We start from the raw sequence: 16,166 nt of genomic DNA, 5'->3' as shown, positions 1-16,166 counted from the left end.
TTCTGTTCCTCGGACACCTCAGACCCAGAATCTCCTTGCTTGGCCAACCTGGAACTTTCCTCTCCCTCCCTTGGCCTTTTCTTTCTCTAGCCCCTCCTCAGAGAAGCCTCTCTGACACCTCAGATGAGGTTAAGTCTACCTGCCACCCACTCTCGTGAGACCCTGGGTTTCTCCTCCTTAGTCGGGGCCACAGTTACAACCAAATGACGACGTGTGCGATTCTGGTTAGTGCTTCTCTTTTCTGCTCCAGCAGAGCAGGGCCCTCGTTCTTGTTCTCCAGTTATCCCCGGCACCCAGCACGGTGCCCAGTGCACTTGAGCGCTCAGTAAATATTTGCCAAATGGGAGTTCCCGTCGTGGCTCCGTGGTTAACAAATCTGACTAGCATCCATGAGGACCCAGGTTCGAACCATGGCCTCGCTCAGTGGGTTAAGGATCCGGCATTGTGTAGGTCGCAGACGCGGCTCGGATCTGGCATGGCTGTGGATGTGGTGTAGGCTGGCAGCTACAACTCTGATTCGACCCCTAGCCTGGGAACCTCCATAAGCTGCATGTGTGGCCCTAAAAAAAGCTGTGTATATATATATATTTGCCAAATGAAGAATGGATAGTGATGGCAGCCAAGGAGCCACTTGCCTGGATGCTTCCTTTCACCCTGTGTCTCCCGCAGGTGAGGGGGCACCCAAGCAGCCGTGAGGCCAGGATGACTCTTCTATCTCTCCCCAGGCTTCTCGCCTCCTTACTCACCTGAAAGCCTCTGCTTACACTGAAATGGGTTTTGGGGAGCTCCCCCATCCTAAAATAACTAGAGCCTCATTGGGTCCCGGCTAACACTGGGGCCCTCTTCCAGGATAGGGTGACTCCCCAGAGCATGCAGGCAGCTCTGGGCAGCCCAGCCCCACTGCCCAAACCACAGTGGTGGCCGTCTGTTTGCAAGGGAAGTGAGGAGGGATTCTCCAAAACACTGGCTTCCCTGAGCGTGGGGAGCTCCCTTATGACACACCCCGTTCCCTTTCACCAAGATCATTGCCCTTTCTGCGTGTCTTGCTTGGAAAAAACTGTCCTTGAGGAAATTCCGAGAAGAAATCGAACCCCTTTCTAAGACTTAGTTGCTTTTTCAAAACAACCTGTTTTCCTTTCCCCACAGATATGCACTTGTTTGGCCACTACCCAGCACACGACGACTTCTACCTCGTGGTGTGCAGTGCCTGTAACCAGGTCGTCAAGCCGCAGGTCTTCCAGTCCCACTGTGGTAAGTGGACTCCTGACCGGCCGACGTCCGACGTAGGGGAGAAGCCTTCCCCTGGTGGTCTGGCCCCGGGTCTGTCTCAGCCCAAGGCCATGGGTAAATTTCTCCAGGGGCTCCGCTTCCGCTCCCAGGCTGACTGCCTTAGGAGCTGCAGTCCTTATGCCGAAATGCTCAGCCCTGCTGGGACACTAGAGAAAAAAAACCTTCCGTTGTTTAGGTAGATAGATGGTGGCCTCTGCAGGTGACAAAGAGGAGGGGCAGTGGTGGCTTGAGGAACCACTCCTGCAGTCTTGCACCCTGACGTTTGGTTCCCCCTATAAACAGAGCCAGAGTCTCCCTGGATTGACATGGGTCGGGGAAGGAGGGCGGGACACCAATGGGGGCTACTCGGGTGCTGCCCCCAGGAAATGCATGTAGCAAAGCTACAAGCTCAGCTTCTCCTAAGAATCCTCCTTGTTAAAAAAAAAAAGAAGAAAGAAACAGGTGTGTTTGGGAACTCGCTTTCCCTCTGCATCTTTACATCCGTGGTGTAAGAAATTCCCTTCAGCTGTTCCACGGCAAACGTTGGCCTCCTTCAGTGCAGGTGCCGTGTGGACAGAACAGATCAGGTCCGCAGGGCTGCTCCCCTAGGAACAAATAAACAGCTACTAACCTGAGACAGGAAGTGATTGAACCTCTCTGGGTGGAAGTCTCCTTCTCTTCACAAGGGGTATTGGACCAGCTGATTTCCAACGCTGTAATGTGCTCTGAGTTCCAGAATGGTAGCTCCTGATGTTTTGATTTAAGCTCTCTCCTCCCTTTTGATGAATAGAAAATCTGAATGCCCTCCTTTACTATTAAATTTCAAAGAGCATTAAATATTGTGCCTAAAAAAAAAGCAATTATATTATATTGAATACCCTTTTGCAAATTACACGTTTCTCCTTTCTTATACTCAGAGTTTCTCATTTTCCCCCAGCCCTTCAGTTAGCACTGTTCTGTAATAAAGAGCTATAAAATTAAAGGAGGTGGGCTTATCTAAGCCCTCCAGTAAATGTATCTATAGGATAGTTTATATATATCCTGATATCATTCATGAATGTGTATATATACATATGATGTTTATACAGCTACACATATGTAATCTGTGTCTGTGTATATACTTGCGGTGTGTTTTGTGTTTGCAATATGTAGAAAGAGAATGCAGGCTTCAGGGGCACTTTCTCAGACTGTCTGACCTGCTCAGGTGCAGAGGCTCCTAGAAAGTGCTGTACACAGAGCTCTGTTGAGAGGCCAAGTCTCCCGCCTCTCCCCAAAGCCAGCTCTGTGACCTGGAGCTATTTGCTTTATGTCCCAGCATCTGGGTTCCTTGTCTCTTCCACGAGCAGTGATTCTGGGAGGTGCTTCCAGCTCTAACATTTTCATTTCTGGCAGAACAAGCATGAAAGGAGCAAGTCACATGCTGGGCACAAGTTGCCCTTCTGGCTCCGTGCTCTGTAGCCAACCACCCTCCCCTCCACCAGGAGGAGAGAAAAGGTCAGACCTCTCCAAGGGAGACTGTCAGCAGCCCAGTGGTGGTGGTGCTACCAGCTGAGCTGACGGGTGAGGGGGATCAAGAGCAGAGCAGTGGCGAGAGGAACCCACACAGCTGGTCGGTCAGGGAACAGCTCCGAGGCCTGTGCTTCTGCTTGTCTCATGAAGATGCAGGAAGTGTGGCTTTCCCATTGTGGCACAGCAGAAACGAATCTGACCAGGAACCGTGAGGTTGTGGGCTCAATCCCTGGCCTCGCTCAGTGGGTGGAGGATCCGGCATTGCCGTGAGTTGTGGTGGAGGTCACAACGTGGCTCAGATTCTGCATTGCTGTGGCTGTGGTATAGGCCAGCAGCTGTAGTTCCAATTAGACCCCTAGCCTGGGAACCTCCATATGCTTTGAGTGCAGACCTAAAAAGCAAAAAAAAAAAAGATGCAGAAAGTGATCATCATTCCTTCATTCATGGGATGTGGCACTGGCACTGGGTACCCAGACAGATGAAAATCCCACCAGCCATCAAAAACTTCAGTGGGAACTGAATTCTTTGGCAGGGTCTCTGATGGAAAGAACCTAAAAGGGACCCAGAACCCCACGGTGCCCTGTAGAATTCCTCCCAAGGCAAGGTCCTATCTAGCCAGAGGTCTCTAGGGCTGGGCTCAGCTGAGACAAGTGCCTGCCTCTGTCCTAGGCCTTTTGGTGCAAGAGCGAGTTAGGGGGAGAGCTTAGGGTTTTGTGGCCATCTGCTCCGAGCAGTGGCACTAAATTAGTTTGGGGGTTTGGGGTTACTGTTCTCATCACCTGAAGCCCAGTCTCCCTTGAGCTTCTTGTGAACCAGCTGGCAGGCAACGAGGGGGTCACACCCACAGCTCAGCAGATGGGGGCCCTGAGCCTCCCCCCGTCTTTCAGGGCTGAGTCCCAGGGATTCACAGCCCATGTTTGTCAGGGGCAGGAGAGTGCAAGGCAGCGCTTAAAATCAGAGCATCACTTCATGGTCAGCGAGGATGTCTTCGTCGCCCTAAGAATTCCTCCTGTAGTTTGCTCTCTTACCTCCTGCCATTGCTTGGCTGTAATCAACAAGGTAGTGAGAATGGCACTGTGCTCTGGGCATCCCTTATCTTTGAACATCTAATCCTCTCAACATCCCCACAAAGTAGGTACCAGTATGACCCCCATTCTGAACTTGAAGAAGTTAAGGCTTCAGAGTGCCTTGCCCAAGGCCTACCCTAGGCAGGTGTAGGGCCTGATTTTGAAGCAGGCAGCGCCCCTCCAGAGTGAAGGGAGTGTGTGCTTTGCCTGCTTGCTTCGCTGTGGTCCCTCCGTCCCTGCATGGGTCACATGCCCTCCTTGTCTCAGCCCAAACTCCGAGGCCTGACCCCCTCACCTGCCAAGTAGCACCTCATAGGACAGGGCTTCACACTCCATCTTGTTAGTAGCAGAGCTTTCTTTCTAGTGGGATTTCCTCTGTAGGACCCCCTTAGGACTACAGATGCACAGCAGAGCCATGGGGGTTGAAATGGCCTCCTCCTGACCTTGTCACTTTCCAGGACCCCACAGCACAGCATTTGAAGTTTGTTGTCCTCGAAAGAACATGGGCTTTGGAAGCAGACACGGCAGTTCACATGACTCCCCCATTAACTGTGGCCTCGGGCAGGGAGCCTCCTGTCTCTCCACCTGGTCTGTAAAATGGGTCCCCTGCCTGCCTCAGGGGTTGTTGGTACAAAATGATGGTGAGAATCACCTTCCTGCAGGTGCACCCAGAGCCTGGGTTCATTTCACCCCTCTTCACACCCATAGCTCTCTGTTCTGGCCACCTCCCACCTTCTGCCCCACGCTTCAGTCATCTGTGGGCTATCTCAGCACCTCTGCCAGCTCCTGGGATCCCCTTCAGGACCAGGGATGCACCTTTTCAGCTCTGTCTTGCACTGCCCAGAAATGCATCCATCATCACCAACCCTGGCCCCAGGAAGCAGAGCTGAGGTGTGGTGGGAAGGACACAGCCCAGGAGCCAGCACACCTGGGGCTACCTCCCGGGTCAGCCTCGCCCAGTCCTAAGACCCTAGATTTGTCACCCTTTTAAATGACAGGGGACTAGACTATGTGTTCTCTTGGAAAGTTGCTCCTTTTCAACACCTATGCTTCGGCTCCCGATTTTAAGGGTCACGGCATATCCAGAGGGATGGGTGCCTGGCAGCCTTCAAGATTTCAGAGGCCTGGTTAAGTTAATTGAAAAATGAGAGAGTGAGAGAGAGAGAGAGAGAGAGAGAGAGAGAGAGAGAGTGTGTTTGTGTGTGTGTGTGTGTGTGTGTGTGTGTGTGTGTGTGTATTTAGGCAGTTGGTTGTTCTGGGGACTTGGAGATTCACAGTAATATGAAAAAAGTGAAAGCCATTGTGGAAAAATCATGAACTTGGGAGTCCAACAGACCTAGGTTACTAGCTGTGAGACCTTGGGCTCATTGTATGACCTTTCTGCGCCTCATTTTCCTCTAAACTGAAGGCAGTAGTTCCTGCCTTACAGAGTTAACTAAGGAACAGAGATAAAGTAGTTTCCTGGCACACGGCAAGGAAATAAAGAAAGCGTAGCTATTATTGTCAATAAAGTCTGGCTATTTTTTATTAAGTTGCATGTTTCTTATGAAAAATGGGAAAACCAATTCAGTCAAGTGCTTCCTGTCTTCGTTTCTTGCCCTGTCTCGGGGGATGCGCAGAGGTCAACCTACGGACTCTGGCCTGTGATTCATCTTCAGCTTCCCACACTCCTGGAGGCAAGGATTGTCAGCCTGGAGATGATTACATTGCCAGGAGTCCTGAGGCTCTGGCTTTATGAATGTGGTTTGCATTCCCTCTAGGCCCCAGTGTCAGCTCTTTTGCAAACACCATAGAACTCCCAGAATCCGTCTGGGGTCCCTGCCGAGGTCCATCCAGCCTTGGACACGAAGTCTCACTCCCAGGACTGGCTGCATCCATGTCGCTCCTGACTTCGCACCCCAAGCCGGTGTCCCAGATGTAAAACCGGCGTGCCCACTGCTCAGAGACCCTCTGCTTGGCATGGGGATAGGGAGGCTCCCTGCAGGCCATCTTCTGTGTCACCCCACCTTTGTGGGCCCTTTGCCTCTGTCTTCTCCGTCTGTGCAAGGGCTCTTTAGATGCTTTTTAAAGAGCTCAGATTTGGAGAGATTGACTTGTTCCTAAATTCCTTAGGTAAGTTGATGAGGTTGTTTAGACATAGTGGTAGAAAAGGAGGGAACAGAAAAAGCCACACCTTGGGAGTCCTGATCCCACTCAATAGGCATCCCTGTTCCTCATAACCGCCCTGTCCAAGTCGTGGCTTGATGCAGTGGCATAATATAGGCGCCTCATGGTTGGCAAGAGCCTACCTGGAGTCAGGCTGCTTCGATTCAAGTTCCAGCCCATACCACTTAACTGACTGTGTGACCTTGGGCAGGTTACTTTGTCTCTCTGTGCTTCAGTCTCCTGGTTCTTAAGATGGAATCATAGTTTACCTCATAAGATTGTTGTGATGATTAGAGGAACTCACATATTTGGCAAGAGTTCCCACTATGGCACAGAGGGTGATGTCCAGTGTTGTCTCTGTGGCAGCGTGGGTTTGATCCCTAGCCCGGCACAGTGGGTTAAGGATCCGGTGTAGGTCAAGGCTGCAGCTCCGATTCAATCCCTGTCCCTGCAAACCTCCATATGCCGTGGGTGTGGCTGAGAAAGAAAAGGAAAGAAAGAAAGTACTTAACACAGTGGTGGCATTTGCTTTAAAAAAAAAAAAAGTTGGAGTTCCTGTCATGGTACAGTGGTTAACGAATCCTACTAGGAACCGTGAGGTTTTGGGTTCGATCCCTGGCCTTGCTCAGTGGGCTAAGGATCCGGCGTTGCTGTGAGCTGTGGTGTAGGTTGCAGACACGGCTTGGATCCCATGTTGCTGTGGCTCTGGCGTAGGCCGGCAGCTACAGCTCTGATTCGACCCCTAGCCTGGGAACCTCCATATGCTGCGGGAAGCGGCCCTAGAAAAGTCAAAAAGACAAAAAACAAACAAACGAACAAAAAGTTAAGCTATCATTCACCAAGTGATAAGCTGTAGAGATTTATAATGAAATCCTTTTTGTTGTTGTTATACAACTATACATGTAATAAAATTCATTGAGTAATTTATTTATTTTTTTACAGTCTTTGTTGTTGTTGTTTATAATGAAATCTTATCCAAAGGATATTCACTGTGATTACTGTGGAGTGTGAGGGTGACATTCGTGACTCTTCCTCTTGTGTCAATGCTGTGGGTCCCAACCTCAGCCCAGAGGGAATGTTGCCATTTCTCCCAAAAAGAATCCTCTGAGTGTGGTGTGTATATGTGGGAGTAGGGGTCCCGTATCTGTGCAGAAGCCCGTATATAAGCTCAAAACTAGGAGGTGCAAGGTACCCATCGTAGAAAAATAGTTTTATTATCTTTAGTAGTTGCACGTTTTTAGTCAATGTGAAATGTTGTAATGGAAGGGGAAAATAATAGGTGGATTCGAGCTGTGGTTTTGTAATTGGGTTGAGCATGTTTGAAGCTGTCTGGTTTGCCTAAATGAAAGGAGTATGCTGGTTTTTGTTCTTGGTTTTTTTTTTCCCCATCCTTATCTCCTAATACTTTTACGTAATGAACTACCATAAAGAAAAGTTTCTCAACAGCAGCACTGTTAACACTCGGGGCTGGCCCATTCTGGGATGGGGGCATTCTGTGCCTTATAGAATGCTGAAAAACAGCTTCCCTGGCTTTTATCCCCAAGATGCCAGGAGCTGCGCCCACTCCCAGTCATGACAGCGAAAACTGTCATCAAGAATTGTCAGCGTCCTCTAGGGGACAAAATCGCCCCCAGTTGAAAACCACTGCCGTAAAATATAACATCTCCATCGGTCATATCCTCGTCTGTGCTTTTCTGTATTTTTCTCCACCTTGAGTGTGTGTGCGCAGGCATACTAAGCCCAGAGTTAGCTTCTCTGGAATCACAAAGCGGCATATAGAAAGTTTACTATTTCAGCTGCCACAGAGCTGCTCATCAGGATAATTTCCCCATCGCGGTCCTGTTCAAAGCATAAAACAAGATAGGTTTCACAAGTCCATAAAGTTATACTCCTTCCCACCTCAAAAATCAAAAGGGAGGTGGTGGGGAAGAGGGCAGAAGAAATAACACATCCACATCCACAGATCTTTCAGAGTTTTTCAGCCACATTGCTGCTCACCCTCTAAGCAGAGAACCATATGACCCCACATCCCATCCATCAGACACAGATGATCCTTGAATGTCACTGCTACTTTATATATATATTAGAACCAAAGAACCTAGATGTCATTCAGTAGACAAGAGAGGATTAATTTTTTTCCCCTCTTTCTCAGAGAAGGCTTCTTATTCCCTTGTCTGATTATCGTTTTGAATGCCCTTCAAGTAGCTATTTTGCATGGTGATGGTGATGCAGTAGAATTTAATGAACTGTGAGCTAAAGCAGAGGGGCTGAGCTGCAGAATAAATGAGTGACAGCAGCTGGATCCTGGAGGCTGGCACCTCCATGCTCTCATGCACATCCACACCCCAATGCTGGTGGGTACCAAGAGCAGCAGGGCCCAGCAGTGCCACACACGGACGCCTCATTAATGAGGTTCCAAGGTTTCCTGCCATTGTTCTCTTTATTTTGTCCATCTCCGGGTGACCTCTCGTAGGGAAGGAAACCATTTGTGCTTCTGAGCCCTAGAGAAAGTCAGTCCCTCCCAATGTCAGTGCCCCTGGCTCCCTGGGTATCCTCACCGGTTAATTATCCTGCTGGGACTTCCTTTCTGAAGGTATGGATTGCCACAGAGCAGGGCTTGAGTTTTTGGTCAATTAAGTTGGACTTGTTTGTTGAGATTAAATTTCTGTTGTTTTTATTGTTAAGTTGTAGTTTTGCTCCTGGATCACTTACCCCAGAGTTGTATAAGATAATTAAAGGAAATTGGTCTCATCGAACATATTCATAGTCAAGTCTGACAGTATTAACTAGTAAGACTTGGCAAAAAGCAAGTAACTTGATTTTGTTAGTGAGATTCTTTTTTAACTTTAATTTGATGACTATATCCCCGATCCACAATTAACTCCTGGCTTGATGTATCTTTTGGGGTCCTTATGATCAGAAACAATGTCTGCTGTTGTTTCTCCTTATTTCATCCTTCCATCATCCCTGGCAAAGTGCAGTCATTCGATATAAAGAAAGAAATCCCTTTAAAAAAAATCCTAAAGAAATCCCTATAATTGATTTTAAGAAGATCCCTAAGGAGAAAAATCATGGACTAACAAATGGTTAGACCTTAAATCAAGCATTACAACCAAAAGAATCTACAACCAAGTAGGTCTACATTTTGTTCCAATGCTATTGTTTATATTTTGAACTTGCAGCTGCTCAAATTAGAATTAAAGGTAGGGGTTCCTATTGTGGCTCAGCGGTTTAAGAACCCAACACAGGAGTTCCCATCATGGCGCAGTGATTAATGAATCCGACTAGGAACCATGAGGTTGTGTGTTCAATCCCTGGTCTTGCTCAGTGGGTGAAGGATCCGGTGTTGCCGTGAGCTGTGGTGTGGGTCACAGACACGGATCGGATCCTGCGTTGCTGTGGCTCTGGCGTAGGCTGGTGGCTATAGCTCCAATTAGACCCCTAGCCTGGGAACCTCCCTATGCCGCAGGAAGCGGCCCTAGAAAAGACAAAAACACACACACACAAAAATTAAGGTGTGTCTGGAACATAGAAGGTTGACCTGGTTCCAAACTCTGGCTTTCCTTTTTACTGTGCTAGTGGAAGACAAAAATACAAATAACAACAATACAAGTAAAACTAATGTACGGTACTTACTGAGCACTTCTGTATGCTGAGCTTTTTGTTATTTAGTCCTGTTGCCACCCTAAGGTTCTGTGGTCATAGTATCCCTGTCTCACACCCAAGGACAGGGAGACTCAGAGGATGTAAGAAATTTCCTTGGGAATAGGCTGATGTAAATGGCAGAACCAAGATTCCAATCACTGAGTGACTCTAGATCACTTTAACTGCTGTACGTGTTCAGTGTTGTGGATCTCAAACTCCCTGCAACAAAGGAATTAAACTTCCAGAAAAATCGTTTTGGTCCCCTGTAGGATGCTCGAAGCTAAATGATAGGGCTTGGGGGCAGCTGAGTCCCCCCCTTCTCTTTCTCACCTTTCTAACTTATGCCCCTGATCTTGCCTGCCTCTTAGCATAGGTGAAGAACTGGGACACAATTTCGAGGGGAGGAGGAAGGGAGGAATAAATCACTTACAGTGATTGTGTTGAGAGCCGCTGCATTTGGATAGACCTTTAAATATCAAAAAGTGACAAGAAGCAAGCTTGTGGAAGAAGTAGAGTGGATACCACTGTCTGCAGTTTCTTGTTTATCTCCAACAAATGAGCAGGTCCACAAGACACCCCCGAACCCCAAATATTAGATGAGTTCCTCCAAATTCAGTGAAATTCCCTTTTTCCCCATGTTTCTGTTAGAAATGTAACAGAAATGTTACAAATAAACAAATAGCAGATGTAACAGTTCAGTTCATATTTAGAGAGAGATTAATGGAATCTTCCTAACTTTGGGATTATTGCATTCATCTTTAATGGAAAAAAAACCTTCTCGTCTCATCCAATCCTATGTCTCGAAAGCTGAATCTTTTGGGTTACCTTCTTCAGAGACACATGGCTTTGAGTCATTCGGTTTTTTTGTTTTTTGGGTTTTTTTTTTTTGAAAAATATTTATCGAGCACCTACTATATGCCAGATGTTGTTCTAGTGCTGCAGATACCGTGACAGACAAGACAAATAAGAATGTGGCTTTCCTGAAGCCTCTGTTCTGGTAGGTTAAATAATATTAACAAAAATGTGATCGAGCCGTATGAAAAGCACACACCAGGCAAGGTGTGTTTGAGGGCTTCAGAGACGGGGGGTGAGCCCAGTACCATATAGGGCAGAGCCTGCCATTTGGATTTCATCCTGAGTGTGGTGAGAAGACGCCGGAGGGCCCTGTGTAAAGGAAAGACATAGTCTGGTTTGTGTTTTTAGAAGGTCGCTCTGGCTGCTTGGAGCCCGGGAGACTTTGTAGGGACTGACGCGTAGTTGTGCAGATGGAGAGCAAAGGATAAACTTGAGGTCTGTTTTGGAAAGGTAGCTGACAGCATTGACTGATGGATTGGGTTGTAAAGGGGAGAAGTCAACATTTAGGGTTAGTTAGGAGGGGAATGGCCAGTGACCTGGTAGGAAGAACAGCAGAGGTTGATGGCATGGGAGCCAAGAGAAGAAAGTGTTTTGTAGAGCTCGTCAAATGCCAGCGAGATAACTGGAAAGAGAGAAGAGGTCATTACATTTGCCACCAAAGGCTGCTGTTGACCTTGACAATAGCTGTTTTAATGTCTTGGGATTTTTTTCCAAGTGCAGGTAACTTTGTTTTTACATCACAGATCGGCCTCTTTTTATTTTTATTTATTTATTTATTTTTTACCTCTTTTTAGGCTAGCAACACCCTGTGTTTTTCCACATTTCTGCTGAGCTCAGTTACCACTCAACTAGATTGTCAACTGGTCCCTGTGCCCCCACATTGCCCTCATCCTGCAGCACCCGTTACCATGCAGCAGAGTTCTGTGAACACTAGACGCTGAGCTCCCAAGGGCTGAGACTGTGTCTTCTGCATCCCTGAGCCCCAGCATGGGCATACTTCCTGGCCTGGTGCACAGACAGGGAGAAGGAAGGACTCCTCCAAATTCAGTTTGAGTGCTCCTGGCACCCCTCACTTCACCAGTATTAGTGTATATGACAGCCGTTGCACATGCTCGTTTATTTATCCATCCCCATTGCACGTGCATGCATGCATGCGAACACACACCCCAGACTAGGAGCTTCAAGGAGCCCTGTCATCACGCTCCCCATTGTGTTCCCTGAGTTAACACAATGAGTACTAGATCTGCAGTTGGTGCTCAATACACTTTTTTAAGTGAGACTGCAACATTTTGTTTTAATTTTTATTCATTCATTCATTCATTCATTCATTTACTTTTTGCTTTTTAGGGCCGCACCCACAGCATATGGAGGTTCCCAGGCTAGGGGTCAAATCAGAGCTACAATTGCTGGCCTATGCCACAGCCACAGCCACATAGGATCTGAGCCATGTCTGTGACCTACACCACAGCTCACAGCAACACCAGATCCTTCACCCACTGAACGAGCCCAGGGATCAAACCCACAACCTCATAGTTCCTAGTTGGATTCGTTTCCACTCCACCACGATGGGAACTCCATCAACACACTTAAAAAAAAAAAAAAAAATCTGGAAGAAAGGAGGGAGAAAGCAAGCAGGAATGAGCCAAATTCCACTTATCAGCAAGGACATGCTTTTGGATGTTGTTCCTTGAAAGAGAATAACCGTCTGTTCAGATACACTTGGAGAGGCCAATGCAGGGACCCTCCTCGATGAGCACTGGTGAGGCCGCTGCTTTGATCCCTGACTGCAGCTGGAAGGCTGTAAGTGTAACGTGACCCCACAGCTCCTGACTCATCACTGGCTTGTTCTCACCACCGTACAGGCTGCCCCAGTCCATTCCTCAGAGCTATATCAACCGAGGAAAATTGGGGAACCGTCATCGCTTTATTTAAATCCGAGCAAAGAATACTGCCAGCACTGATTCCACAGGTCATTTTGAAATTCTCCCCATCCTGAGCCATGAGCAGAGCAGCATGTCCCAAGCTGTCCTCCTTGGAGTAGTGAATCAGTGCTCTGAGAGCTGGTGTTGGGGCCACGCTTGGGAAAGACCACTCACCAGACTCCCCAGAGGTTCTCAGCAGCTCTTATAGCCAGCAAGGCATTCAGAGGTCTTGCATTTAATTTAAAAAAAAAAGAAGAAGAAGAAGAAGGAAAGAAAAGAAAAAAGGCATATCCTTCACTTTGGAATCCCATCACTCTTAATTTATCTGAATTCATCCCCACCCACTGGGCGATCATCAGTAACAGTAATGCCCTTTTTGGTTAATAATGTGGTCCCAGATACAAGCCCACTCCTGCATCGTGTGCCCAAGCAGAGAAATAAGGATATTTCCCACTCCTGGTGGAGAAACTGGCCATGGAGAGAGCACACTCTCACCAAACCTCACCTACTATGCTTCATGAGCAGAAGGGCTTTTGATGAGCTCTCATTTTCACCTCTCTCCCTGAGGCTGGAACCCAGCTCCCAGCTGGAGCTCCACCGTGACAGTGTTCCTTCTGGAAGAACCTCTGGGGTATTCACTCAGGGAGCTGATTCTACATGCTTTGCCTGGGCTCCCCAAGAGTTCCCTGCTGAAGTGTCACACACGGGGATCCCATGTGGAGGCTCACCCCAGGAACGCTGGTGGGGGTGGTTCTGTAAAGACGGTTCCAAGCCCTTGGTTTCTAAAGTCAAAGTGCTTCATCCCATATCATGTGTGTATTCACTGTGGCAGGTTTTTTCTTCCTCTCTTCTGGAAAAGGTGCTGTCATGTTGAGGCGGCATCTTGGGTTTGATGGCCTCCTAGAAGCAAGGAAATACTGTCGTGAGGAGTTTGCACAGGCCCTGGCCTCTGCTCTGTCACAGGGCCAGGCACTTCTAGAAAATGAGCGCGAATCGGGGGACGCAGCGTAGGAGGCATGTGGGAAATAAATAAGTGCAGGGGAAACAAGTCAAGGGAAATGAATGAGGAAGAAGGAAACAGTTTCACTCTGATGAATCCTGCTTCACGTGGAATGAATAGTCATGTTTTTTCCAGAGAAAGCCACCCTGGTCCTTATTTTACAAAACTGGAACTACAGATTTCTGTCTCAGGTTTGGTGTCTGACTCACCCTGTTATTTGTTTATTAGCCTCCTGGCTGCTTTGCTTTTCTCTCTGATGAATGACTCCCTCAAATTCCTGAGGCTTCTCCAGAGGTGCATTTTTCTAAGATGAGTGTGGCTTCCTTCGTGTCATGGCTGTGATTTCCTGCTCATCTCGCTAAGCGGCCCCCCCCACCCCCTACGTGACCTTCCCCAGTGAGCCTGCTGCCACCTGGAGCCCTGCCACAGTGCCCCCAGTAGTGAGGTCGAGCTGACACAGCCCTGATGGACCCCCGAACTCAGTGACCCGCATTGACTGTCCGCTCTGGGGCATCATCCTGATGGTGGCACCCCCCCACCCCCACCCCCGAGTACATAGGATCAAGTTACTGATGTGCTAACGGGGGCGGGACCGAGCCATTCTTGTGCCACTTTCTCAGCTGCCCCTGTCATCGTCTTACCAGTTGTGATGCTTACCCTAGGGGTGGGGGATAGGGAGCCCTGTCCACACCCTTTGGCCTCAGGACTCTCTGAAGGAGATGGTGATGTTTGAGAGAAGCTGGGAGACCAGTGAGGAGGCCCAGGGGAGAAGGAGGTGCCCTGAGAGCTGCCCCACTCTGTGGCTTATATTGTTTGTGGGCTTGGAAACCACAGGGCTGTTCTGACCACAGCAGGTGCCCGTGGCCCGGGCAGCAGAGTTCTGGTCTTCTCTCTTATTTTCTTATTGTTTCACCCCACTCCCCCCACTGACCCATAGCACGTGCAGACCTGCCGTCAAGGGGATTTTGTCAATATCTCCCTGATCATGTGTTCTATCCTTTTTAGGTTGTTTGGTATGTCTCTTTTTAATATTTCTTTCATTATTCAGCCGGCACTGAAGTTGTGTTAAACTAGCCGCACAGTCCAGGGGAACGACCACTGGTTGGTTTGGGCCTGGTTTAGGGAGATTTCTTAGAGGGGCTGCCCTCTACCTCTAGAACACATGGACCTGTATTTTTCTTGTGTCTCCCCTATGCAGCATTTCCCCCATCGTTTTCCAGAAGTGTTTGGCCCTGTGAAAGAGCAGGCAGAAAGTCCCACACAAACTTAACTATAGGAGTTCCCATCATGGCTCAGCAGTAATGAACCTGACTAGGATCCATGGAGATGTGGGTTCAATCCCTAGCCTCTTTCAGCAGGTTAAGGATCCAGTGTTGCCATGAGCTGTGGTGTGGGTCACAGACGTGGCCCAGATCCTGTGTTGCTGTGGCTGTGGTGTCGACTGGCAGCTGTAGCTCCAATTCATCCCCTAGCCTGGGAACTTCCATATGCCAAGGGTGTGGCACTAAAAAGCAAAAAAATTTTAAAAATTTTTAAAACTTTAACTATGGGAGTTCCCTTCACGGCTCAGTGATTAACGAATCTGACTAGGAACCATGAGGTTGCAGGTTCGGTCCCTGCCCTTGCTCAGTGGGTTAATGATCCGGCGTTGCCGTGAGCTGTGGTGTGGGTTGCAGACGCGGCTTGGATCCCATGTTGCTGTGGCTGTGGCGTAGGCCAGTGGCTACAGCTCCGATTCAACCCCTAGCCTGGGAACCTCCATATGCCGAGAGTGGCCCTAGAAATGGCAAAAAGACAAAAAATAAAAATAAAAAATAAAGTAAAACCTTACTATAGAAATTTGCTTGATCTCAGGACATTGTTCATTGTAAGATGCCACATCAGTTGAATAGCACCTTTTCCCAGGTGCCAAGCACTTCCAGGACAGTTTGCATCCAAGCAGTAGTGGCTCACAGCAGGAGATGGGTATAGGGTGGCAGAGCAGGGCTGCTGTTGGGGACTGAGCCAACAGCAGCTTCTGGTGCTGTGTGACTAGGTCATAATTAACCCACGCACATCCCTTCTTTTCTTCCTGGAGGCAGGTACTTCACCTTCTCTTTGGTGTAGAATTTTAGTTCAAAGTACAAAATAATGAAGCTATAATGGCTTTGGGGAGTTTCCTGTTTCTGGTGATACCCCTGACAAATGTCACATAAATTAACCTGGTCCCATAGCAACTGGGCCACATAGAGAAGAAAAAAAAAAATCACACTATTGCCAAGACGTAATTGAGGTGTGTGCTTTTAGTTCTCAAACGTCAGGGTGATGGTGAGGGCCTTGCTTTTGTTTTAGTTATGTGTTTGTGTTTAGGGCCTCACCTGCAGCATGGAAAGACTCTCTCTTTTATGCATGGTGTTCCATATATTAATGTTTATTTTGTTCTTCAAATCTCATTTGTCCTCAGCATTTTTTGTCTGTTTGGTCTGAAAGGTCTGAGAAGGAAGTTTTGTAATGAAACACCTTTTGCTTTCCAATTTCGCAGCTCTGCTGTTGGATACGTGAAACGTTCATGACCCATGTCTTTTTAGTGGTGGAGTCGACATCCCTGTTAATGCTTTTGCCTTGGGCCCTTTTTATCTGATTAACACTGCTACTGAGTTTTCTTTTGGTCAATATGTATTTGGTCTTATCTCTTTCTCATCTTTTACTTTCGACTTTTCTGTGTCATTTTGTTTTAGGTATCTCTCTTGTAAACCATATATATAGGTGGCTTTT

At 48.0% G+C, this 16,166-nt stretch overlaps 1 protein-coding gene across 9 annotated transcripts in view; it reads left to right on the top strand.

The window, feature by feature from the left end:
- The window catches only part of ATXN7L1 (ataxin 7 like 1), a 461,024-nt gene that overhangs the window by 281,451 nt on the left and 163,407 nt on the right, over positions 1 to 16,166 (top strand). For 8 of the 9 annotated variants that reach the window (XM_005667724.3, XM_003482700.4, XM_021063506.1 and 5 more), the window contains one exon: positions 1,147 to 1,251. The exons of the other annotated variant lie outside the window; for it this stretch is intronic. In XM_005667724.3, the coding sequence (XP_005667781.1) occupies positions 1,147 to 1,251 (105 nt within the window). The remainder of the gene's footprint in view (positions 1 to 1,146; positions 1,252 to 16,166) is intronic. 9 annotated transcript variants of the gene reach the window in all.

This window comes from Sus scrofa, chromosome 9 (assembly GCF_000003025.6).
Source record: "Sus scrofa isolate TJ Tabasco breed Duroc chromosome 9, Sscrofa11.1, whole genome shotgun sequence".
In the NCBI taxonomy this organism is placed as follows: domain Eukaryota; kingdom Metazoa; phylum Chordata; class Mammalia; order Artiodactyla; family Suidae; genus Sus; species Sus scrofa.
This window is presented reverse-complemented; position numbering and strand designations above follow the sequence as displayed.